At 28.4% G+C, this 26,048-nt stretch overlaps 1 protein-coding gene across 1 annotated transcript in view; it reads left to right on the plus strand.

The window, feature by feature from the left end:
* The first annotated feature begins 2,027 nt into the window (after nucleotides 1-2,027).
* The window catches only part of LOC136977726 (bromodomain-containing protein 8-like), a 28,157-nt gene continuing 4,136 nt past the window's right edge, over nucleotides 2,028-26,048 (plus strand). The window contains exons 1-13 of the mRNA XM_067273276.1: nucleotides 2,028-2,069; nucleotides 7,766-7,851; nucleotides 9,652-9,721; nucleotides 9,802-9,851; nucleotides 11,313-11,432; nucleotides 11,774-11,854; nucleotides 17,607-17,835; nucleotides 17,939-18,172; nucleotides 18,253-18,493; nucleotides 22,131-22,619; nucleotides 22,686-22,915; nucleotides 25,062-25,311; nucleotides 25,376-25,682. Of these exons, the coding sequence (XP_067129377.1) occupies nucleotides 2,028-2,069; nucleotides 7,766-7,851; nucleotides 9,652-9,721; nucleotides 9,802-9,851; nucleotides 11,313-11,432; nucleotides 11,774-11,854; nucleotides 17,607-17,835; nucleotides 17,939-18,172; nucleotides 18,253-18,493; nucleotides 22,131-22,619; nucleotides 22,686-22,915; nucleotides 25,062-25,311; nucleotides 25,376-25,682 (2,429 nt within the window). The remainder of the gene's footprint in view (nucleotides 2,070-7,765; nucleotides 7,852-9,651; nucleotides 9,722-9,801; nucleotides 9,852-11,312; nucleotides 11,433-11,773; nucleotides 11,855-17,606; nucleotides 17,836-17,938; nucleotides 18,173-18,252; nucleotides 18,494-22,130; nucleotides 22,620-22,685; nucleotides 22,916-25,061; nucleotides 25,312-25,375; nucleotides 25,683-26,048) is intronic.

The raw sequence follows: 26,048 nt of genomic DNA on the forward strand, positions 1-26,048 counted from the left end.
ATTAATATGAAATTCACTGTTGAAGTATGTTTCTTCTTGTTTGAAATAAGTTATGGATTCTTGGCTTTTTTCCACGAAGGACGAAAGACGACAATCGCACTCACAACAGTATTTATTGTTGATTATTTATTGATAACAGTCATTTCGTGTTTAGTTTTAGATTCGAATAAAAAAAAAACCCTAATGAGTGAGCAAAAGGAACCAAGCATTTTGCATTTCTTTCGTAATACTTCGCGTAACCTTGAGTTGATTGATGTCTAAATCACTCCACGCACCACCAAAATTTTCTCGCGCACCATCAGTGGTTTGCGGAACATTTGTCTGTACAGAGCTAGACGTAAAAATGAAACGATTCACCTGGAATGATTACCAGTGTTGCCGCAATGAAATTTCGAAACGTACTGAATCTCCGGGGATACTATAGATTACTATCTATGGAATTTATATATGGACCATAGATAGTCCTTCCAAAAATATACTATTTTTCTTCAAAATGTACTATTTCTATGGTTGGTTGCTTTTGATATTAATTAATATACCATCATACTAAGTTTTTGTGCTTATTTCAAATTCATATTCATAAATACTTTGATTACGTGCCAATATATATAGAGGAGATCGGGGCAAGTTTGTCAATTAAATTTTCTTTTAAACAAAATAAAAGGAGACTCTCTTTAGAAGAGAGAACTGTGAAAGAAGAAGAAGAAGAAGAAGCTAGACAGTTGAGTTTTAATGACGGTTTGTTTAGTGTGGTGTCTGTGTTGTTCTCCGACAAGCGTAGTTGAAACATCAAATAAGTTGTCTGTTTCATTCAATTTCATATAATATTTTGCTTCCATTTATATAGAATTGGCATGTTTTGTTATAATTCCATAATAACGAAAGTTATTTTTCCTGTTAGAAGGATAAAACATTAACTTATTCACGTGACCAGATCATGGCTTACTACCCTATTCTCAGGGTTCCACTTAATGTTTCTAAATCGTGACTATTGGGGCATCTTCGGCAGTGTTGCCGATCTTGTTCCCGATCGTGTTTTGCTATGGTTTGATTTGGCCGCAGCTAACAACTAGCAGAAGAAATAACTAGATTCCCATACAAAGCCACACTAGAAGCCAAGGCTAAAGACAAAAAAATCAGGAACTCGCATAATAAGTTCATAATTTAAGAATTAAATTATGGTGGTAAAAAATAATATAAAAGTATTTATATTATTTATACTCGTACAATTTCAAAACTAATTACAGAAAATAGTTTTGAAATTGTACGAGTATAAATAATATAAATACTTTTATATTATTTCGTACAATTTCAATTTTTCTGTAAATTCGACTCTGACTTAACCGATATTTTGATATTATTGACGACAAAAGTTTAAAATCGTTGATTTCCTTACCTGTCCATTATTTTTGTTTGACAGATTTGAATTGTTTGGACCACGTGGCGTGAAAAATTTTGTCAAGGTCCTGATGAGAATGTGCAGACGACTGAAACGTGTGAAAGAGGACCACTGAGTCAAGACATTTGCACTTGAAACTATCTATGTTTTTGACGTCCACCGACATACGCCATGTGCATGTTGTGATTGGGTAATTCAAATTAACAAGTAGTGACACTAGTGAAACTTTATTGAACTAATTTTTTCGCATTTTCTTGTTAATTAAGGCATGAAATATTATTTTGTACCATAAATGGTACTGAAATATTATAATGTACTCAAAATGTACTAAAAAACTAAGTGTACTGTACATTCAATTTACTCGAAAAAGCAAAATGTACCCGAAAAGTACAAATGTACTGTACTAGGAACGGCAACATTGATGATTACTGTATATAAAAAAATAATAATATTCACTTTTCTATATTAATTTATTTTATCGAGTTCGATAAAAATTCATTAATTTTAATGTATTTCGGTTTTAGTAAATAATTTTTTACATAAAAATAAATTTGAAATCAGAGGTTATAAGATAATTTTAAATTCTATATTTTTGAAAATTTATATTTACCTATACTCAGACAAACAGATGGCGTTTCGGTTGACGGAAGAAAGATGGCGGCTTCGCCCAGTAAGTTATATTTTAGCATTTTTTAGAAGTTAGTTATAATAAACTGTTCGGGTTATTTTCAATTAAGTATATTGATTACTGACTTTACTGATTCGATGTCAATAACTGAATTCTTATTGAATTACGATCGCTTCAATTTTACCAACATCAATCTTTTGATAAGCAAACGACTGAAAGGGTTATCAATGTTTCAAAATAGGCTTGCAATATAACATCGGTAGAAATAGAATCGATTTATTGTTATGAAGTTTTATGCTGATTATATAATCTTGGCATCGGAGGAAAGATGAAATTCGCCAGATGAAATCAATTTAAAGGACAATAAAGAATTTATCTTTTCATTCAAATGCATAGAAGCACCACTTCAACAATTATATTATTTGTTGATTTTTAGGAAAGTATTTATTAATTGATAAATTATGGACAATGATCAATTTATGGTGTTACATTTTGTAAATAATAAATAAAAGGCAGTCGGATTAATATAAATATTTTTGTTGGCTTTATTTTTGATGATACTGTGTTCGTTTTTGTAAGATAAAGGATACTTCTAAGTGAGAAACAGCTAAGTAAGCAAACTAATGGTATTGTGGTTGTTCCACCATGTCTTTCTTATTTCTGTCACTGAGTTTGATAACTTGACAGATGAGGTTAATGAAAGAATGAAGACCAAGTTTATTATCTTCCATGTCGACGTCTCCCACCACGCTCCCAAAGGTTTTGATTTGTCGCCCAGAGATGAGAGAAGACCGATTGATATTTGCTATTTTATGTCGCTTCTTCTTGTGCTTGTTCTGTGAGGTGTTCTTTATCCTGATGTGTGTTTGTTGTCTGATTTGTTCGCAGTCCGAACTATCCGTCCACTGTACATAATGCTTAAATGTAAATTCTTTTCATCTAACACACTTGGTTTTATAATTTTCATTTTTGTTTCTATGGTAATAGAGTGACACTTCTTACATTTACTCCACTGATGGATTTGCTATTACATTTTGGATATGTTTTACCAGTAATAATGGGCCCACCAGTGGCTGAGTGGATAAAACTGCCAAAAGATTGTAATTGGTCGTGGGTGTGTGCCTTGCCGACAAGTTGGCCACGTGGACTTTTCTGAGTTTTCTTCACATTCGTAACACCTAAATAGTGGCTAGTTTCCTGTAAAGTCCTTCTGGGAAACATTTCCTTGGAGATTGTCCACATGTCGCATTGCTGTGTACAAATAAACCTAAACCTAGCCTTGAAGCACTAATTATAAAAGTAAAATGATCACCAAGCGGTGTGCTAGCCACATACGCAAGACAACAAGATGTTTATGTCCAATGGGATCAGGCAGCTATTATCAAAACATTGACAAATAGGCACACAGTGAAACATCTTGAGAAGTTGGAAATCTTCAAGGTGCACTCGAGAAGTGGTTGTATAAACCATAGGGATGCAGACGCATTGTCTACCACTTGGCGATCATTTTACAATAATTGATGATGCTAACAGATTATGCTAGTTTCAATCATAAAAGTTTATAAAAATTGCAAACAACAGTGAAAAACATCATTACTCCAATATTACCAACTTTAATGTCACCTCATAAGTGGCAATGGAACCTCAGAATTTGTGTGAAAATGAAAATTAGCACTACATAATAGAAATAAGTGACATTAATTATTTATTATAAATTTTTAATAAATAAATAATGGTGTTTATCATATTGAAGCTTTACTGTATTTATATACAAGGTGGTTCTAAGTTATCAGGATTATCATATTCTATAATAATCTATCTGTAAACAACAAAATAAAACTGCTTATATATGAAAGTGTAACTCAAAAAGTTTTATTTGGCAATACTACATTTGCTACATTGATGTTTGGGAGATATGATTTCATACTTCAAAATTGCAACTGTAAGAGAAAATAATGTCCATTCTTTGGTTTTTCAAGAAAAAGTTCATTATCACTGGGGTGTGGAGTTAGTGTACAAAAGCTTTGGCACCGACTCTGACTTTTTTATTCATATATCAAGACAGGAAATAAATAATAAATATACTAATTATATAATTTTTATAATGATTAAAAGTAAGCAACATATGAGGCATTTCATTACTGTCAATATATATTATTAGACTACTCTTTAGAACTGTAACCTGTTAAAGCTTGAGTCTAAAGCAGTGTTTCCCAACGTGGGGCCCACGCCCACGGGGCAATTTGATTTTTAAGGGGGCAATTCGAAAATGGACTCATTCAGAGTTTAAGTTAACTGTATAGCCGCTGTATGCTATATTTATTGTAAATATTGATTTAAGTTAGTTTTAGTTTTTTTGTTCTTTGTTTCCCTTTCCTTCTAGAAGTTTTCTTTATAACCCTTTTCCCTTTGGATGGGATTAACAATTCTGGGAATCACTGAGAACAAAGAGATGAATGAAGACCTGATGCTGGTGAAAGGTGAGAAAGGACATTCTTTGCACAGATCTTGAGGTGGACAGATGTGAGTTGTGGTGTTCCAGGTTGTGTTTGGCAACAACTGGAAAGTGCAAGAGACTTTGATGAAAGGATCAGGTTTTTATCATGGTTATGACAAAACAGTATGGCAATTAAGTGTATATGTTGGGGGGTATAAGAATTTTAGAAAGGCTTAGGTGGGGCATAGCACAAAAAAGGTTGGGAAACACTGGTCTAAAGGCTATAGCTATGGGACATTATGGCTTTCTTATCTTATTTATTAAAGAAATGACAAACATTTAGTAACCTTTAAGAAAAGACAACAGTTAGAAAATAATAACAATGAGGTTATATTTTTATTAAAATGATATAAAATATAAAGTAATAGAATGCAACAGAAAAGGCTATAAAAGAAAATCAGAAATACATTTCTCTCCAGTTCTCTTCCTTTTCAAGATTAAAAGTATTGCTTGAATATAACCTGAAAAGAATAAAAAAAATAGAACATATATTTTGAAAATGAAGAACCATATGTGTGATTGGACAATGCTGTGTGTCTAGAGACAGCCACTTATACAGATAGAACAAATTAAATGAACTCCACAGAAATAAAAATTAATAATATACAGTAGAGCATCGTTTATCCGACCCCCGATTAACCGACTTATCGGTTAACCGACCGCGGCAAATTCAAATGTCCGCTAGTGATGTGGCACTACAATGTTTGGTTATGTCTTGGCTACTTTAATATTATTTTTGTTAAATTTTTGCATGTTTTAGCTGGCAGCACTGGCTCGACCATGAAAGGGAGACTAGTATTTAAACCAGGCCTAATACACTATACTAATAATGTATTTTTTCATACTTTTCGGTTATCCGACTTTTCAGTTATCCGACCAACCCCAGTCCCCAATTAAGTCGGATAATCGATGCTCTACTGTATATACACTAAGTATTAAACTTTCTTGAGATGATTTCAAATAGTAATTTATGCCAAGGAGATGGTATCTGGATCCTTATGGTTTATGGCAGTGGCATTTCTAGCTGCCTTACATATCTCTAGTTTCTAAATGAGATGGGCTGTATTGGCGATATGATGTATAAGCTGTGCCTAGTTCAAAAATACATGTTTCCCATTGTCAGATGCAATTGCAATGAGGGTTGCATTACACATTTCCTTCTTTGTTGCTTTCATGCTTCTAAGATGCTTGTTTAACAATTGGGTTGATGTTCCAATGTATTCCCTTTGTTAGGTCACTCTGTTATCAATGAAGAATCAATGAAGAAGTTGGAGTTTACCTAAGTAGAAACTTCCTTACAGGCAAACTTCCTTACTTTTCATTTTTAAGTAATGAAAAAACCGTCAGACTTCTTTTATATGCAGGGTTGGTGTTGATCTTGGCTATTTCCTTATACTGTTTTATCATGGAATGACGCATGCCAATCTATCTGGGGAAGACCATGAAATAGCTATTTCTGTATGGTAAAAGCTGGCATGCTGGTTTAAGTGAGGTTATACATCCCTCTCTAGAGAGTGCATTAAAAAAATGAACAAGTTATGTCACATAAAAATGAATGACTTTTTATTCTAAAACTGTGAAACTGTCAGCATTATGTCAAAAACTATGATTATATTTTTAATTTTTTCATTTTGTCTTCTTAACATCTTAAAATATTCTTGGAATTCCAAAAGTGCTTTTTTTTTGTGTACTTTATTGTTATTTGATTCAAGAATGCAAAAATAAACATTTAATTTAAGAAACTATCTGTAAATTATCTCAGCTTATACCAAGTAACATTGGCTTTGTGTGAAATTTGAGAGGAAGGTGTTATTTTTAAGGTCAGGGTAGATGGTCAGTATAGCCCACACTAACTAACTACTACTACTACTACTACTACTACTACTACTAATGTCAATAAGTGACTAATTGTTTCATTGTCTTGTAAAGGAAAACTCTTCCTGATTTAAATCAGTCAAATTACTATGTTATTATTTTATTGTACTTGGAAGAATATTTTCTTTGACATTCAATTAACAACTACTTTTGGTGGATTTGATTAATTTTATTTTAGTTGCAGTTTAATCGGCAGGCATGCAGGTAACCTTTCTGACATGCTGGTCTTTCCTGTTTTTATATGGCATGCTGGTCATTCTGTGAAAATATGGTATATAGTGGAAAGTCTACTATTGTATTCTACAGTCTTATATATTTCATAATTTTCTATGAAAGGATTTTCAGGTGTAAATTTTTATTCCTTTGGAAGATTGAGAAGAAACAGCAGTAATGCATTGTCACAGCTATTTTCCAGATAACAAAAGTGCAATCTTAAAACAGAAAGAAATGATAGAATAATTCTTATAACTAAGGGATTTTCCATGATCTGAGTGTAGAAGCTACAGCACATGAAGTATGATTTAGAATTTAACTGCAGTTATGCTGAAAAGTTCCACATAGGTTATGTTATGCAATTGGTACCCAAAAATTAAACAGGCTTCTGCCATATAATTAACAATACTTTATATAGCAAATACTTCTGAGATTTATTTCCTGTTTAGGCAGGTTTCCATTTTATAGATCTTTTTTATATGCATTTTTACTGTACATCTACAAGGTGGTATCGGAAAGTTCCTGGACTAGACCTATAAGAATTTACAGGATATTGTTATTAGAATTTAATTATAATCTCCTTCAAAATAGTTCCCTTAGGAGTGTCTATGTTATGGAAAAAGTGATTAATTGGACATTATTCATAATGACTGAAAAGGGTGTGCAGTCTGATAAATATAGATTAATTTATCAAATTGACTGGTCATTATGAATACTGCTATCACCTAGTCGAGCAAAGCGATAATAATAAGTTGAGGAGTGATCATCTGACATACGCTAGCCAATCAGCACTCTGTGTTGTGTGTACGTATCATGTTTAGTACCAAATTTTAAATTTTATTAAAAAATACTCCACATATGCAAAGTACTCTGATTTACTGAGAGAAGAAGCACACCGGTCAAAGGCACTTTAGTTCTTTTATTTTAAAAAAACTCCACTTATTTCATTTAGAAATATTTATTTTTTGTTAATTATTTCAAAGTACTATTAACAGATATATATATCTATTAATCTATTAATTATACAATATATATTATTGATATATATATATATATATCAATAATCTATATATATATATATATATATATAGATTAAAAAGTAGAATATAAAATTTATAATTGTGATTATTATTTTTTTTATATAAGAATATAGATTGAAACAAGTCCCACTGATATTTGGTCAATTAAAGAAAGATTATGTCTTGCATCATCTGTTCTAAGAAGTGGAGATCAGAACTGGTATGAGAAATTTTATGAAGTTCTGTTATGTTTATAATAATCATTGTATGGAGTTAAGAATACTAGTTTGAGTATATTTCTAAAAAAAATATTTTTTGATAATTTTAATGTTAAATTACAATAAAAAAAATACTACCACAGATTTTTCAATTATTATCTTTTGTATTTTTATGACAGTTACAATTGTTAGTATTTTTTGAAGTAGTAATTACAAATTAAATTGAAACTGTAATTTTTATTTATTAGTAAATAAAGAGGATTTCTATATTAAGTCACACAAATAATTTCTAAATTCTATTATCAAATTTTTTAAAATTATAATTTCTATTTTCAAAATTATAAAAGTAAATAAAGTATCAAATAAATATATTGGAAATCTTAATATAAAAATAGATAATTATCAATGTATTTATACATATAATTCTGTATTATACAGTAAATAATTATATTGAACTTGAAGATAAGATTTATATTATAATAGTGTCAATTATCTGAAAAATCAATTAAACGAAATTGACTTCAGAGAGTACTAATTCTAGAAATTATAAAGTTTTTACATAATAGTGATTGTTGACAATTTTCTATAGGCCTACTATTGAGCTTTCTCATTATTTTTATTAATTCTACTATTGTGAATTATATTTTTACTTTCCCAGCTGTTAGGTATATAACACAGGGAATTGTGTCAGATTTCTAAAGTTACAAAGGATCAAACTCATATTGTGTAGCTTCAGCATCTACAACCTTATCTATTTAGCAGATTTGACTCACGAAGTTTTTTACAAATCTTGATGTTTTAATATCCCTGAACCCAAAAAAATTTCATATTCATGGGTCCATTATAAATTTGATTCATCCTATTACTTTGTCTGTACAGTTGGAGGCTAATATGCGGTTGCAGTGCATTTTTTAATTGTTCTTTTAGGTTCAGCTATTACTTGGGTCTGTTGGTGTCTATTTTGTTTAATGTCTGAGAATGGGATAAAAATTAAGAAACAAAATTTGCCATAGTAACTTGTATATAAGAGGCATTCATGCTATTAAATTTTGATGGTTAAAGGTCAAGAGGAAAATTAAGGGGTTATCTTGAGTGAGATCAGACTTAATGAAAATTTTTTTCATTATTGGTATTTACAATTTTTTAAACTCATCTCTAACTTCAACATTAAGTCTTTTGCCTTTTTACAATAATTAATAATATAAAAGCCATTTTTAAAATAAAATCTCATAACAGATGGCACCACACATAATTTTAACTTTGTGCTAATGTGTCATGTTTTTTAAACATAAATATTTTTTGCTGGAAAAGTTATGTAACTCATTGCTGGATGTTGTATTTGAATTCAAAATTTCATTACTACATTACAGATTCCAAGGAAAGACAAATTAAGATATGTACAGTACTTCTAGTCTTTTATTTTATGTGTTGAGTATAACTTATCTACTTGGAGTTTATTTTTAACTAGGACTTGTTATATTGAAGAAAGGGAACATACACAGTCAGCCAAGCAAAAGTCATGTTAAAAAGCCTTTATTGTAACTTCCCTTTAATATAACAAGTCTTAGTTAGAAAGTTGAAATAGACAAGTTATACTCAATAAGAAAGATAATTATTTCTTTCTAATAAATCTAATATGTATTAAATTTCTGTCTTAATTTTTCTTTTCACTTTGTACTTTAAAATGTTTGTAATTACGAAATTGAAACCATAACCATTTATTTATTAAATATTTTATTTTATAATTTTATTATAATGAAATTTTGTCATGATTTTAAAATCATATTTTACATTTTACTTAGGGTTTCAGTTAGTCGAGCTATTCGACCATTTGGAGAAGCAAACAGACCACCAGACTGGTTTTCTCAGAAGGTTGAAAATTAAAATGTTAATATTAATATTTTGTTAACATTTCTAGTTTATAATGTTGTTATTTTTTATTTTGTATACAGAATTGTGCCATTCAATATTCAGATCTTTTAGAAAAAGTGGAAACTCCTAAGTAAGTACTTTTAAAGTTTATATGACATTGTAATAGAGACAAAGTTATTTTTGTGAATGAAACTAATTGAAATATTTTTGTAATATTCTAATAGTCTTGATAGTTAATCGTGTAGCAATTAATAATTATAATAAAATCTTTGAACTAAAATTGAACTGATTAATTTAATTAATGATAAACATATCAGGGTTAAAATTTCCAGGAGTATGTATATTTTAAAAATTAACTAATTAGATAGTGCACATTACTGACAATGCTTAGCTTAAAATAAAATATTTAATGAACACTTTTGCTTGTTACTTTTATGCATCATCAGAACATTTAAAAAATAAAAACAACAGATCTGATAATTTTTTTAAAATTTTGTAAATTTAAAAAACAAGAGAATTTGATTATGTAGAATAAATTTTAATTTGAGTTTACAAATATTGGAACTATACATAATTGTATAAAATAACTTTTTGACAAGACTATGTCAAAAAGTATGATTTTATAAACAAGACTGTCTTGTTTATAAAATCATACTGCCTGCTGGGTAACCAGCTTAGAGCTTGAAGGAGTACATTCAAGACTTGCAATTTGGCACGGAGTATTAAGTGCCCAAATCATGCGTGCATAAAAAAAAACCAGACTTGTAGGTACTCGGGACTGAGAACTGAGTCAAAATAAAATACAGAATAGCGACACTCTCTACAAACAGGCAGTAGTGCGAGATTTTGGACATGCGTGGCTCTTTGGAAAGTTGAAAATGTACTAAATTCACATTATTGATTGACTTCATTTGAATTTCTCGTATAGGTACTGCGAGATGGTCGTGCATGCGTGGAAGTACGTATATGGGAAATTCGAATGAAGTCAATCAACCACATGAATTTGATACATTCAAAGTTTAAAGTTAAGCATCATTGTTCTGTTACAATTTTTGCAAGTTATTTTATTTTAACACCTGAGGCAGGCCTTGATGAAGGCCGAAAATGTTCAGAAACTACGTTAAAGTTCAATTACTGGTTAAAAAGGGTGTGTTTGTGTTTAATATAATAAACTATAATTACAATGATGATAAATATTTAATGTTCAACTGAACAATCTTAACAATATAATAATATTTGTTTTATCTTTCAATACTTTGTAAGAACTATCATCAGATTCATTCTTATGGATTCAGTACTCAAACAGCACATTTTTAAAATTAATTATCAGAATTTGAATATAATTTAAACTTTTGAGCACTAAAGTAAAATTAAAATAAATATTAAAATATTACAAAGATTCTATTATATCTTTAAATATTTGTCTATATAATTATAATTTTTTATGACTTGTATTACTCATCAATAATAATATTAGACTTATGACTTATTCTGTATTTGTATGTATTGAAGTGTGCACATTATTTAAAGATTTAGTTTTTACAAAAATCCTATTATTAATGATTAATATGCATATTTCTTTTAAAATTAGACGTAAAAGAGGAGATCGTGCAGATGTTGAAACACCTGGCAATTTAATTGTGAGAAAACTTACCATAGAAAGAATTGAAGAATTAAAGCGAATAATTAGTGAAGAGCAACAAAGACATAGGTAAATATTAAATTATTGTAATACTAGCAAATTTAAGAAGACAGCCAAATGGTTGAGACAGTAAAGATATCTTGCTGTTCTGGGGATCCAGGATTAAATCTGAGCAGAGTACCCAGGAATTTTTCTATGGACAGAACCGACACAAAAGTGTTAGCTCTGTCTATCATCACCTGGAGACCCTATTGTGAGCCTTGCTAAATCTATAATGGGTATAATTAAAAGGTTTTTTAGTATTTACCTTTAGAAAGAATTAAAATGAAAAATTTTTTAATTATATTTAAAATTTTTTCATTAAGGATGATATTAATCTTAAAATATTATATCTTTTGTTACTATTACAGAAAATTAAAACAAGAAGTTGAAGCAGTTAAAAGTGGTTGTGTTGATGATAGATTAGAAGATGTATGGAATAAAATTCAAGAGTAAGTTTTCAAATATAATGTTCTAAAGTATCATCTGATATTGTAAATTTTTAAAGGTAAAGTTTCAAATGAAAAAAGATTGAACTTACTATAATTTTGGGTGGATGACCTGCAGAAGTATATACCTCTCAGAAAATTGCAGAATAAAAATAAACCTTTATATAACCTGCCTTACAGCATACCTTGCTTCTTTGGGGCAACTGTTGAAAGCAAGATAATTACTGGTATGCAATTTATAAGTTGCTATCTCAAGCATTAAAGATTATTTTTCTGTTTCATTTCTGTTAACAAATCATTGAAGAAATACATTAACAAATAATCTCAAATATTCTGTAATAAGTATATTAATTTAGTAATATTAATATAGTTTGGCTAACTATTAATAATGAATATGAAATAATTTTTCTCAAGGTAGGGAGTTAAAACTGCTATCTTATAACATTAATTAATAATTACAATAATTGGGCTACAATTTGAAAAAATTGTAGACCCATAAATTCCCACTGGCTGTCTGACTGCCCATCTTCCTTAATCTCAAGAATGGTGTTAGATAGATGAAATTTGAGATCAGATATGGAAAGCTTAGGGACAGGAGACCCAATTAACTATACCTGAACTTCTGATTTAGATCAGAAATCACATGACCTCAATTCAAAAATTTTCCCCACGACAGAGCTACATACAGTCAAACCTCAGTTTATGAACTTAATTCAAATATCTAAGTTTAGTAATATTAATATAGTTTGGCTAACTATTAATAATGAATATGAAATAATTTTTCTCAAGGTAGGGAGTTAAAACTGCTATCTTATAACATTAATTAATAATTACAATAATTGGGCTACAATTTGAAAAAATTGTAGACCCATAAATTCCCACTGGCTGTCTGACTGCCCATCTTCCTTAATCTCAAGAATGGTGTTAGATAGATGAAATTTGAGATCAGATATGGAAAGCTTAGGGACAGGAGACCCAATTAACTATACCTGAACTTCTGATTTAGATCAGAAATCACATGACCTCAATTCAAAAATTTTCCCCACGACAGAGCTACATACAGTCAAACCTCAGTTTATGAACTTAATTCAAAACCTCAGTTTATGAACTTAATTCAAAACCTCAGTTTATGAACTTAATTCATTTCTAAAAGTTGTTTGAAAACTGATTTGTTCTCAAACTGAAACAAATTTTTCCATAAGAAACAATTTAAAATTGGGTTAATCTGTTTCCAACCCCCAAAACAAAAATTTTTTTTACCTTTTTTGCTGTATTTCATCCATAAAAATTTCTACAAATTAATATATTATATATAATATATTATTATTTATATTTATATCTATATCTGTTTTATATTAATTTAAATTTTAATTAATTAATTAATTTTCGATTTTATTTTTAATGTTAATTAACTGGCTATCTAGTATTAATAAATATTATATTAAACATTAATATTATAATATACAATATTATATTAATAAATTTTTGTTATTTAATTTCAGTTAAGCACTTTAAATATTAATTATTGGATGGCATTTATATTATGCAAATGTCAATTAACACAGTTCTTACTAATTAATTTGATTTAATCTATCCCATGTTGAAATTTTTTTTCGTTGCATGTTGCTCCACGTTGAATTTTTGTCAATGTTAAGCCTAGCAAAAATTCCACATTTTAGAAAAAAAAATAATTGTGGCTATTGTATCGTCCAAAATTATATTTTTATTTTGCACAAACAAAATAGACATATTAATAAATGTAAAAACAAAAAAAATTATATTTCAGAAGTTAGTTTTAATATAAAAATTATGCCGACTAACGACATCCAGTGTCAAAAATGTCCCAGTTCAGAAATGAGATATCTCAGGTTAAGGTCATTATGTTTTGACTCGAGATATGTTGGGAATACCAGGGAATAGGTTAAATTTAAATGTGACACATACTGAAAACTGGAAGTAGTATCTTACCCACATGTGCATTGAAATATAATTTGAATAACCAAGTCTAATGATGCCAGGCAAATCTCACCGCCACTATTGAATAGGTAGTCGCGTCATTGATTGGTTGGGCTGTTAACTTTCTTTAATAACTTTCTTTAACATAGGAAGTATAGGACCATCGGTGATTGGCTCTGCTGAGTAGCTTGTTCGGGAACCCAGTTATCATATGTAAACTGGAGAAAATATGGCATTCAAAATTTTGTTCATAAACCAGGGGCATTCATAACCCAAGATTTGACTTTAGATGACTGACATGACTTTGTTGTTATTAGGAAAAGTATGATGTACAGGGGAAGACACTGCTAATTTCATATCAAGAGTATATATTTTAAATTAAATAAATTAGGATAAAAGTTTTATACAACCATTAAGGCATTACATTCAGAGATTTTGTTTTTGGATTCAATCCCCATATAGGAGTTTTTTTTTACATTTATAATTTAATCTTTTTTAAATTTCTTATGTACAATTTTTAAGGTCATAATTTTTACTTTGATTGCTTCATTTTTAGAAAGTACTTATAACAACATTATAATCACATTTTGTATTATTTGATGTAATGTACGTTTTTATAGACTTCTTAATTGAAATATTACAGCCATACATAAAAAGTGAAAAGTTTTAATTTAGATTTGTGGGATGGTCAAGCAAATTCTCAAATATATGAAAAAATTTTTGTAGATGACAAAGATATTCCATCTTGTCAATTAAAAATTATTCCACCAAAAAATACTTATTTTGCAATGTTTATTTTAATAGACAGGTTAAAAATTTTTTTAAAAAATTACAAAATTGGAATTAAATTGTTAAAACTAGTAGTGAAAATGACATTAAAATATATATAATCTCTAATTCACAACCAATTGAGCATACCAGTTTTTTGTGACACCAAAATACCCATGGTTTGAGTCTCAAATAACACACGAAAGATATATTTTCAAAAACATTAATGAAGTTTATTTCTGTTTTTAAAACAAAATGTAAAGACTGTGCAAATGAAATAGCAATGATTGTATGTTCTTGGTGCAATAAACATTATGTTTAACTGTTTTTATGATAACATACTACCCAAAATTCTGTCATATTATTATAAAACAGTCATAATATTTCTTGTATATTGTATATAAAAACAAAATATGTATGCACATTTATTTTGTTTTATGTTTTATTTTTTTTTTGATAAAAACTTTAAAAAAAATTCTTTTTTACAATTTAATTTCCTGATATTTTAAAATGAATAATAAATTTTATATTCAATAATTAAAAATAGTATTAAAATTGTACATAAAAAAATTTTAAGACAATAAGATTAAATTATAAATGTGAAAAAAAACTTCACAAATGAGGATAGAACTCAAAAACAAAGTCTCTGCATGTGATGCCTTAACTAACCACATGCTGCTACTTCATGAATCAGTATTGGTATTAATAGTTATAGAAAACTATTTATCCTAATTTTCTTGAGAATGCCTGAATAATGGGTCCTATGGTTTTGGAAAGTTTAAGTACAAGCAGGATCATGTGCAGTAGATTTTCTCAGTATGATGCAAGTCTTTGAAATTCTGCCCCTTAAATGTTTTTTATGCTCCCCCCTTATGGTGCTGCCTGATGCGGCCGCCTCTCTTCATCATAGCACGGCACGGCCCTGAGTACAAGTAAATACTACATATCCACAAAATGTTGTCAAAATCAGTCCTGACAAACTGCTGGGTTCCCTTTAGTAGAGGCTCAACATTTTGATATTTTGACGGAAGAATTACGTTTGAAAAAACTAACTATAAGATGGATCTTTGTATTTGTTAACAATTGAACAATGCATCTATGCTCAAGTTTCTTGACAGTATCTGAACTATTTCAAGAAAAATACAACTGATTTTGTTACTACAGATGAGGCTGGGTCCATCACCACTACACACTAGAAACAAAGGAGCAGTCAAAACAATAGACAGAACTTGGATGCTTAGCACTAAAGAAGACAAAGGCAGTTCCATCTACAGGAAAGGTCATGATGATGATTTTCTGGGATGCTAAAGGAATTATACTAATGAATTACTTTCTAGAAGGTAAAATAATAATGTGAGGGTTCTATGTGAATCTTTTGGACCAACTAGACAAAAATATCCAAGAAAAGAAATCAAGATTAGCAAATAAAAAGTCATTTTTCATCAAGACCATGCATTTGCTCACAGTAGCATTCTTGTGATCAGAAAAATCAACAATTTGCTGCCAGTTCTGTCTTATTCATCTGATTTAGCTTTATCCAATTTCTTTCTATTTTCAACCTGAAAATAGACCCAATTCATTGCTGGAAAGAAATTTTCATCGTACAAAGAGGGAATACAGTTGTAGACCATTAAGAGCTTCTTATATTACAAAGAGTCTGGAATCACACATCAGGATGACATAATGGCTTTGGAATATCATTGGATGAAATGTATTGATTTTTGGAGAGACCATATTGAAAAATAAAAGTAATTTCAGAAATATATAAACTGATTTCTTATTTTCTTTCAAGAACTATTTGAATGATCCTTATAATTAGTTCTCAAGCAAATAAATCAAACTTAAGCTGAAGCTACAAAGTATCATGATTCTACTTATCTTAGCTCAATATGTTCACAGATTTATTTCATTATAATAGATCTATATTATGCAAATTTCACAAATAAAACCATAAAGTTACTAACTATTTGTTTTTATTATTTAAAGCTTCTTCAGATTATGTTTTATTAATGAAATTTGAATAATATCATCAAAATATCTGTGGACATATTGGGCTATAATCTTTTTAATGAAAAAGAATGTTTCTTTATATTTTGCTCAGCTAATTTTCAGATTTGAAAAAAATTATCTGGACTAAACCATAATAATTTTAGCATATGAAGGCTGTAGGGAATTGAATGCATTTAATTATCATTGAATTTAAAATACTGCATTTAAGGAATTATTTTACAATAAACTACTAACTAATCTATTACTATTTTCAGTTTTCAAAAACTTCTAAAAATCTTATATTCAATAAGATAATAAATAAGTAAATAAATGCATTTGTATTTTTTTGAATTATGTAAATTTTATGATTCTGGCATTAATAGCTATATGACAGTTTAATTTATAAACTATTTCCATAGTAATAGTTTTGAATAAAATGCATTAAATATGTTTATAATAAACAACTACCCAATATATTTGTATTGCCAAATGAACCACCACATTATATATTGGGCTTTATTAAGAATAATGACTAATTAGATACAAGTTAATTTGACTAGAGTTTGGTGGTTAAATCTCTATTTTGCGATAAATTTAATAATTAGAATTAAATTAATTTATAATATTCTGGAATAAAATAATTGACCTGGATTGGGACCTGAACTTGCAACTCCTATTTATTATGCAGATGCCTTGCCAGTTCACTATCCAGGCCTCAGTCTAATCTTCACTTCAGTTGTTGCTTCAAGTCCTGCTCCAGGCCGATTCTTTTTTCCAGAAAATTAAAAATTATAATTTAATTTTATTTTATTTATTTTTATTTTAAATTTATCATGAGATGGAGACTTAACTGCCAACCTCTAGCAAATTTATATCTAATATAGCCAGATAGATAATCCAGCAGTTCATTTGCTCATATAAATATTTTTAATTTTATTACTGAGTTTGTTCTCTAGTATGAATGGATTTTAACAGATATAATAAAATGAGATTGAAAAATTTAATTTATTATAGCTTTTATTAACAAAATGCTTTGTTGTAGAGAAATTAAATTAAAAGCAGCTGCAGAAGCATCATATCAGAAATGGTTACAAGAAAGAGAAGCAAAAATCAATGCAATGAAAGCAACACCAAAACCAGTTGGAAAATCAAAGAAATTGTTTCCAAGACAGCCTCGTGTAGAAGAAGTACGTAGGAACAGTTCTCAATCAGAACAAAGTGAACAAGAAAGTATAATAGATTCACCTCTTAGTGAACCTTTAAGTGCAGATGTAAGAATAATATCATTTTTTTATAAAATAAAAATTTACTTTTGTTTTTTGAACAATTTAGAAATAAGGATTTTATTAAGAAAATATTTAGTATTTTGTACAGGTGGATGATGTATCTAGTCCTCAGTCAACAATCTCTCATTCAGATGGAATTTCAAGTACAATATCCACAAAAGTTTCAGTACCTAGTATTACAATTTGTACTTCAACTCATGGGTCACAAACTCCATCAACTTCACCTTTGCTCACATCTTTGTTGAAAAGTCCGACACCAGCTACTCCAATATCTCCAACAATCACCTCAGTTCTAACTTCACCCACACCACAACCAAAAGAAGTAAATATAAATTTGAGTTTCTTTAAAGCTATAGTTTAATTGAATATTTCGATAAAAATTAAATTTTTGTTTCAAAATAGGGAACACTACCTACAACTCAAACTAGTCCTCGTCCAATATCAACACCACAGCCATTTTTTAATCCAACTAGTGCTTTGGCCACAGCTGCTGCTCGTCAGTTAGCAGTTGCAATTGCACCATCATCAAACACTTCATCTGTAGATTCTTTGTTCTTAAAGGATAAATCTCATTCTGCAAATCAGAACGTAAATAATGAAGGAAATATCCCACCTATCGTTACTCATTCACCTACCTCATCTGGTAAGTTCAGTATTATAATTTTTATAAAATAATTGTGTACAAAATAAATACACAAAATTTACCATTTTTACAATAATAGATGAAAAATGCTGTAGTATCTTTATATTTATCTGAATAAATTTTTAAATAAAGAAATACTGAATTATCAAATGAAAAGTTTACTCATGAGAAATAGAGTAATGCATATGATAATGCTGAGTTAGAGCACTGATCCAGTGTTGCCTGACTGACTCCATCACATGTCACTGCCTCAAATATAGTATTAGCTTGTTATTTAAATTGTTGTGATAAGCAGAAATGCCTTACACTACAGAATAGAGAATTTTTACTGTAGAAAGTTACATAAAGATTAGTAACTAAAACTTAAGTTCGCGTATATTTATTATAAGAAAATGTCTTGAATCATCTGTATTTAATGAAAAAAGTTATTCTGAACAAAAGTTATCTTAGTTAAACACTTCAAGATATTTGAACGCACTTAGAAGTGAATCCTATGAAATTTTTAAGGAATTATCAGAGACAGATTTTCTCGGTTTTGTTTGCAAAGTTAAGAAAAGAATCCAATATCAACTTTATACAGTAAGGTTTGACCATAAACTTATTTGTTTATAATTTCAAATAATATCCCACAAGTCTGTAGTAAATAAACATTCAAGATACATTTAAATCTTGATGCACTATAAGTATGATCAAATCATAGCAAATTAAGTAATAGCAGTACTGTGAGCAGAGACTGACAGTACTACCAAGCTTTTTGTTCTATTTGTTAAGAGTAGACATTTTATTTGATTATTTGATAGATATTTCACAAATGACTAAATTTCTATAATCTGTTATTTGAGTAACAATGCACATATGTCTGAGGTGAAATGTTAGCAAAGTCTCTTCTATATGGCTTACAGAATTAAACTTTGCCATTTTCCACGAGGAATCCAAAAATGTAATAAAAAATGGAGATTCCTGACTTCATTTTTGAGATATAAGGTCATTGCATGAGTGCACTCAACAAAGCGATATTGCACGACTTTATCAGGAAGTGTTCCGCTGTCACTAGTATGTCTTCTGTAGGCTTATAGAATTGAGTTTGTTCTCAAAATTTAATGGGATGATTTTGATAAAACGTTGCCATTTTCCATTAATTGCAATGAGGAACCCAAAAATGTAATGAGAGTCCATTTAAATGTAAAAAATAGGAGTCTGTGACTTAGTTTTTGATATATAGAGGTATTAAAGTAGGGTTTCCCAATGGGCCAGTAAAACTTTGCAAATATAAAATAAATATTTAAAATTTTATGCATGTTTTTTACTCTTAAATAAATGTAGGAAGATGTCTTTTAAAAATTATGTAAGAGGCTATGGCTATTTATGTAAGAGGCCATAAATATTGTATATAATATAATATTGTGTAATATATAGTACATAATATTAAAGGGAGTCAATGGAAAAAATTTTTCTTAAAAGGGGTCAATACATGAAAAAGGTTGAGAAGTCTTGTATTAAAGTGACAATGTTTGTGCTCTCTGATGTAAGTGAATGGAATTTAGGCTTAAGGGCAAAAATAAAAACAACATTGTATGCACCTAATGAAAAATAGGTGCAAAAAAATGGATAAAATAGAAGAACAAAGCAATCGCCATTGATTGCTTTGTTCTTGGATTGTCTCTTCATGTTGGCAAATGTAAGGATTGTCTCACCCGTGATCAGCAGATACAAAGATAGCCTCTTTTGTGGCAGCAAGTGCAAAATTTACCTGTCTGCATCTGTCAGGTATAAGGATCACCTCTTCTGTGCCTAACAACTGCAGGGATCACTTCTTTCGTTCTGGCTCCGCCTCAATTTTATCACAATTTGACAAAGTTGTGCAATGTCCTGATTTATTTTTTAAAATAATTTATGAATTAATTAATAGGACGGAATCCATCATAAGATAAAATGAATCTGTTTCAGAATTAAAAGTTTAAAAAATTGTCATGTTACTTAATTTGATTTTTTTTTTTTTAACTTACAAGAAAAGGCAACCAAATGAATTCCTGACTTTTAATATTTTGTGTGTAAAATAAAAGTTTATGTGAAATTAAACCTATACAGATTAATCAAAACTCCTTGATCGTAAGCATTTTCAAGAAAAAAGGGAACCAATTTTAAGTTTGTTTATTTATATGCTCTAGTGCAGGGATGGGCAACCTGCATGCACCCCTTGGGCCACATTGCATAAAATATGTATAAATATATCAATTTCCCAGCTTAAAGAAGTATTTAGCAAAAATTCAAACGTTATTTTCTACAACTTATGTATATGAATAGTTTTTCCCACAACGAATTTAGTAAAAATTAAAACAAGAAACCAGCTACCAGACTCACATTGAAACTAATATAAAACTAGCAGTGACTAGTTTTCCATCATTAAATTATTTATTTTCCTACTTTTAATAATTTAGTTGTGTACTTTTATTATATTTTTGCAGTTTCCAATAGCAGAAATGAATAGGAACCATAAATAAAAGATGGTCGAAAACACTCTATTTAGTTGGGAGTTGGAGATATTGGGGCTGTATTAAAATTTACTCCGACTTGTAAATGGAAATCAGATATAAGTCCATTTTGATTATGAATTAATCACAAATACTTTATTTCAATATGTTAGTTAGGTTCTGTATGAACAAATTCAAGTTTTTTTGAAAATCATTTTTTACAACTTTTAATAAATCCAACTGTGGATACAGAAATACATATCTACTAATTTATTTATTTAATAAGTAAATTCCTAAAAACAGGTAAAAATAAATAATTTAGGAGGAAAAAATGCAAGCCACCTTTCCCTCAAAAAAAAAAATTACAAAAAAAAAATGAAATTTGGAAAAATTCTTAAAAAGAAAATTGAGATTTGAATCTAGGACAGCCTTGCCATATAGACTTGTAGGTTGGAATGTTACCACTATGTCATCCACTCTTATGAATATTCTTGCACCAGAACATATAAATTCAATAACTTAAAATTAGTTTTTTTTTGAAAATGAATAAGATCAAGAAGTTTTGACTATTCTGTATAAGTTTAGTTTCACATAATATTTCATGTTTAAAATAAAAGTTTAAAAAGTCAAGTAGCCATTTGGTTTTCCTTCCTAGTTAGTCATACGCATTAAAATAAATAATAATTATCAATAATATGTCAATTATACAAATAAAAAGTTGAATTTATAAAATTTACTTGATGTTATGAAAGAATTCAAAATTACAATTTGTTTCATTTCAAAAATATTAAATAAATACATAGTATAATTATAAAGGGCAGCATTTAATATAAGATTAAAATATAATCAAAATAAAAGGTTGATGCATAAATGTATGTACATGAACTTTGAATTATGAATTGTAATAAGATTGAAAAGAACAAGAAATGCCTTTCTTGTAATAAAAATAAAAGTAAAATAATTCAAACAAATTTTAATAATTTAAACAAACCAAGTAGAATTAAATTAATTAATAACTGTGTTTCAAGTTATGGAACTAACATATAACAATATGTAAATAATACTTCTTAAAATAAAAATATAGAATTACATTTTTTAAATCTTTTTATTTATTATGTAAAATTTGCCAACTTACTCCTTATATTTATTTAAATATTTTATTCTAGCACCCACACTATCAAAATTATTAGAATTGCCTCCAGGTGTTCCTGGGAAACTTCCTCCCTTACCTATTATTCAAACAGAACAAGAGGTTTCATCAACTGGAGAAATTCCTACTGTTTCTACTGTGACAATTACAACTGTAACTACAACTTCATCATCTGCTATAACTAATGTTGTTTCAGTAACATCAGAAGAAGTAGTTGAATCATCCAGAGAAAAGACGGAATCTGACAGTTTAATATCATCTACAGAAGATGAAAAGATAACAGAAACAAAGGATGACATTTGCAAGCATAAAGTTGATATAAAAATTGAGCCAGCATCACCTCCTAGAAATAAAGAAGAAATTGAAGAAAATGAAATAGAAAACACTGAAGTTGTTGATAAAGTAGAAGAGTTACAAGAAATTAAAAAGGAAGTTATCCATTCTGAAAGTATTGAAGAAAATGAAATAGTAGTGAAAAATGAAGAAGTTGGAAATGAAAATTTAGGTAATTTTTTATTTGTTATTTTGAAAATATATTATTTTATAATTATTTATAAATTATAAATTACAGAGAAAGAAGAACTATTATTGGAAAAAGTATTTGATGAAAATATAAATGAAGACAAGCAAAAAGAACAGCCAAGCAACAATACTTTTACATATGAAAAGGAGGAAGAAAATATTGTAAACGAGGAACAGAACACAACAGTTACAACAGAAAAAGAAACAGATATATCATCATCAACTCATTCAGATCCAGAAGTTGTATCAAAAGTTACACCTGAAAAAGTAATTGAAAAGGTAATTGTGTAGGAATTTACTTATTTTGTTTTATTTAATCCTTTTAAGTTATAATTTTATTAAAACTGATTACTAATCAGCTTATAGATGTAGTTGATAGATAGATTTAAATTAAGTTCTTCTTTGTTTTTTGATGTTTTTCTAATTTAAAAAACTAGAAAAACATCAAACAACAACAAAAAATTTAAATCTGCTATTAGATTTTATTTTGCTTTTCAGATAAACATTTTATTTGTATAAAACAAAAAATAACTAATTCTTTTGAATAGATTTCTTTGATTAAACATTCAAAAAGTGAGGAATATAGGTGCTTTTATTTCTATGGTATGTACTGTACATTTTAATATCATTCTAATCATAGGTCTTTAGATTATTCACTGATAAGTGGGATAATTGTATAACTGATAAATTGAGATAAAAATTTTCAATATTTTTTTTTTTTTTTAGTGTAGCAATCTGATTATGTCATAACATAAATATATTGATAATAGAGTAAAATCTCAATCTGAAGAGTATTTGGAGACTGCCTAAAATGCAGTAAATGTTGAATCAAGGAACCACTTTATTTTACAGTAAACCTATTTATTTTTTAATACATCATATTGAAAAGGATAGAAATATTTTACATAGCATTTAAACTTTGAAAAAATATTTTGTTAAAAAGACTTGGGATATCTGCACTATTTGATAGTTACTTCTTACTGTAAAAGATTTATTATTAATAAACAAGAAAAAGGAAAATTTATGAAGAAAATGAAATTTTAATTACAAAGAGCAACTTTTTGAATGAAAACAAACTTACAAAATTTAAATTCTTTCTAAAGTATAGCAGAAGCATATGAAAGCATCCAATCAAAACAAGCAAGAAAACAAGTGCATCTTTACAGGATGAAAGTCAAAACTTTAAACAATTTACAGAAAATATCAACAAATTCTCTCACTCACGTATCTTTGTGAGAAAGGGAATTACTCTTGTTTTTGATGATATATGTAGATCACAGAAAAGAGAAGTAGTAGGAACATATTTTAAGTATAGACTGCAGAGCTATTTTAATCCTAATATTGTTAGCATGTAACAAATGTTTATTGGATCAGCTATTAAATGTTAGATCAAGGAGAAAAACAGCTTCACAACCAAATAATATGATTGGTAAATTGAATGAAACATTGATTCAAAAAAAGTAAGTCTGTAATTACATATGCTATTCTATAGGATTAAAAAGAATGATTGTTAGTTTGAGGAATGTTAGTTCAAGTTTTACTGTACATTTTAATCTGCAATTTAAAATAGCTAACATTCTACTTCATTCTGTAAAGTTTATTTGAACATTAAAGAAAGTTGAAATTCTGGAGAATGGTTGAACTTGTATGGCTAATTTCATACAAAAGTAAAAATTAGAATGAACTATTTGGTTAGTCAGAGATGAATGTATTCATATTTAGAAAGCCAAAGCCAGGTTAATTCTGAAAATATTTACATTTAATTTATGTAAAATTAGAATGATTTTTCAATATTTAGATGTTAAAGAAGGAAATTATTTTTTACACTAATTGTGTATTTATTTTTTAATTAAAAGTAAACAGTGATCAATTCACTGCTGCAAAAATAATTCAAGATGCAGAAGTTTTCAGAGAAAGCTAATATAATGTGCTTTAATATCTAAAAACATTATATGTTTAATAATTAAAATCAACTTTGATGATGAAGTGTTTTAGAAAAATAAAGAACAGGATGATTATTCATGATAAAACTTTATATTGCCAAATAGATAATTATAGATATTTCCATGCCTGTTGATATTCTGTAAACCAAGTGCCATACAATTCTGATTTCTCTTCCTGTAATTTCATTTATTTGGTGTGTTGAGGAAATTTTGATGGATGAAAATTGGTCTTTAGACCTGTATTTTACAGTATTGATTTAAAGAATTCTTCATATAGAAGTACAAGAGTACCATAGAAATAGAATGTGCCATATTGCTGTAGAATTTATTAAAAAATGTAATGTGAATCAAATACTAAAAAAATCTTAAAAGAATATTATAAACTTTACATGTAATTGTAAAAAGACTGAATTAGTTAATAAAATGTAAATTTTATTTTAACATCTTGAGAAAGCCAGAACTTCTATGACTTTATTTTGTAGGTGGCAGATGAAGCTGTAATCCAAGATAAGAAACAGTTGCCTGTAGAAGAAGAAACAGCTGAATCCAAAAAAGATGAAAACAAAGATGTTAATACTAAACAACAAAATGTAGAAACTGAAAAAACATTAACTGAAGATGAAAAAAAGAATAAACCTATTGAAGAACCAGCAAAAGAAGCAGTAGTAGTAGTAGAATCAGATAAAGTAATAGAAGAATTAAAAATTATCCGCAAACATTCTGGCAAGAGAGGTATGCTTTATTTTTGAGATATTAAAATTAAATTTTTGTATTTTATATAATAATGTGTTTTTAGGCCGGAAAGGAAGAGGGGGAAGAACAAGTAGACACATTCATGTTCATGAAGATTTAGAAGATTCTTTTGGAGATAAAAAAAGTGATAAAGAAAAAACCAATTCAAGTTTGCCTCATTCAGAAGCTAAGCAAGTTGTAAACGATAATCAGGAAAAAGCAAATGAAACACAACATTCTAGTTGTAAACCAGACTCTAATAATCAACAATCAGATGCTTCTACAGAACAAACATTATTAGAAACTAAACGCAAACCTCTATTATCAATTAGTGAATCTATTCCCAATAGTCCAGCATCTACATCTCAAAGGTATCATACAGTTTTAATATATATTATTATTTTGATTAACTGAATGTTGATTTTGGTTAATGATATTAAGTTATTTTTGTAAATTCTCTAATACTGTATTGCTTGCAAAAATTAAAGAGAAAAACTTAAAATACTTTTTTAAAATGTGTACACGAATATAATGAAATTTTATGTGACAATTATTTATATTATGATATAATAAAAGATATAGAAATAAACAGTATTGTTTGCTGTAATTAAAAATGTTAAAACAATTTTGGTAAAACTTAGATAAATACCATTTTTGTTTTTGTAGTATAAAAAATAAGACATTGATTGCTTTTTATGAATAAAACAGGCAATACAGTAATAATTCCAAGTGAGAAT

This window comes from Centruroides vittatus, unplaced genomic scaffold (genome assembly GCF_030686945.1).
Source record: "Centruroides vittatus isolate TY-2023 unplaced genomic scaffold, ASM3068694v2 contig_474, whole genome shotgun sequence".
NCBI classification, from domain to species: Eukaryota; Metazoa; Arthropoda; class Arachnida; order Scorpiones; family Buthidae; genus Centruroides; species Centruroides vittatus.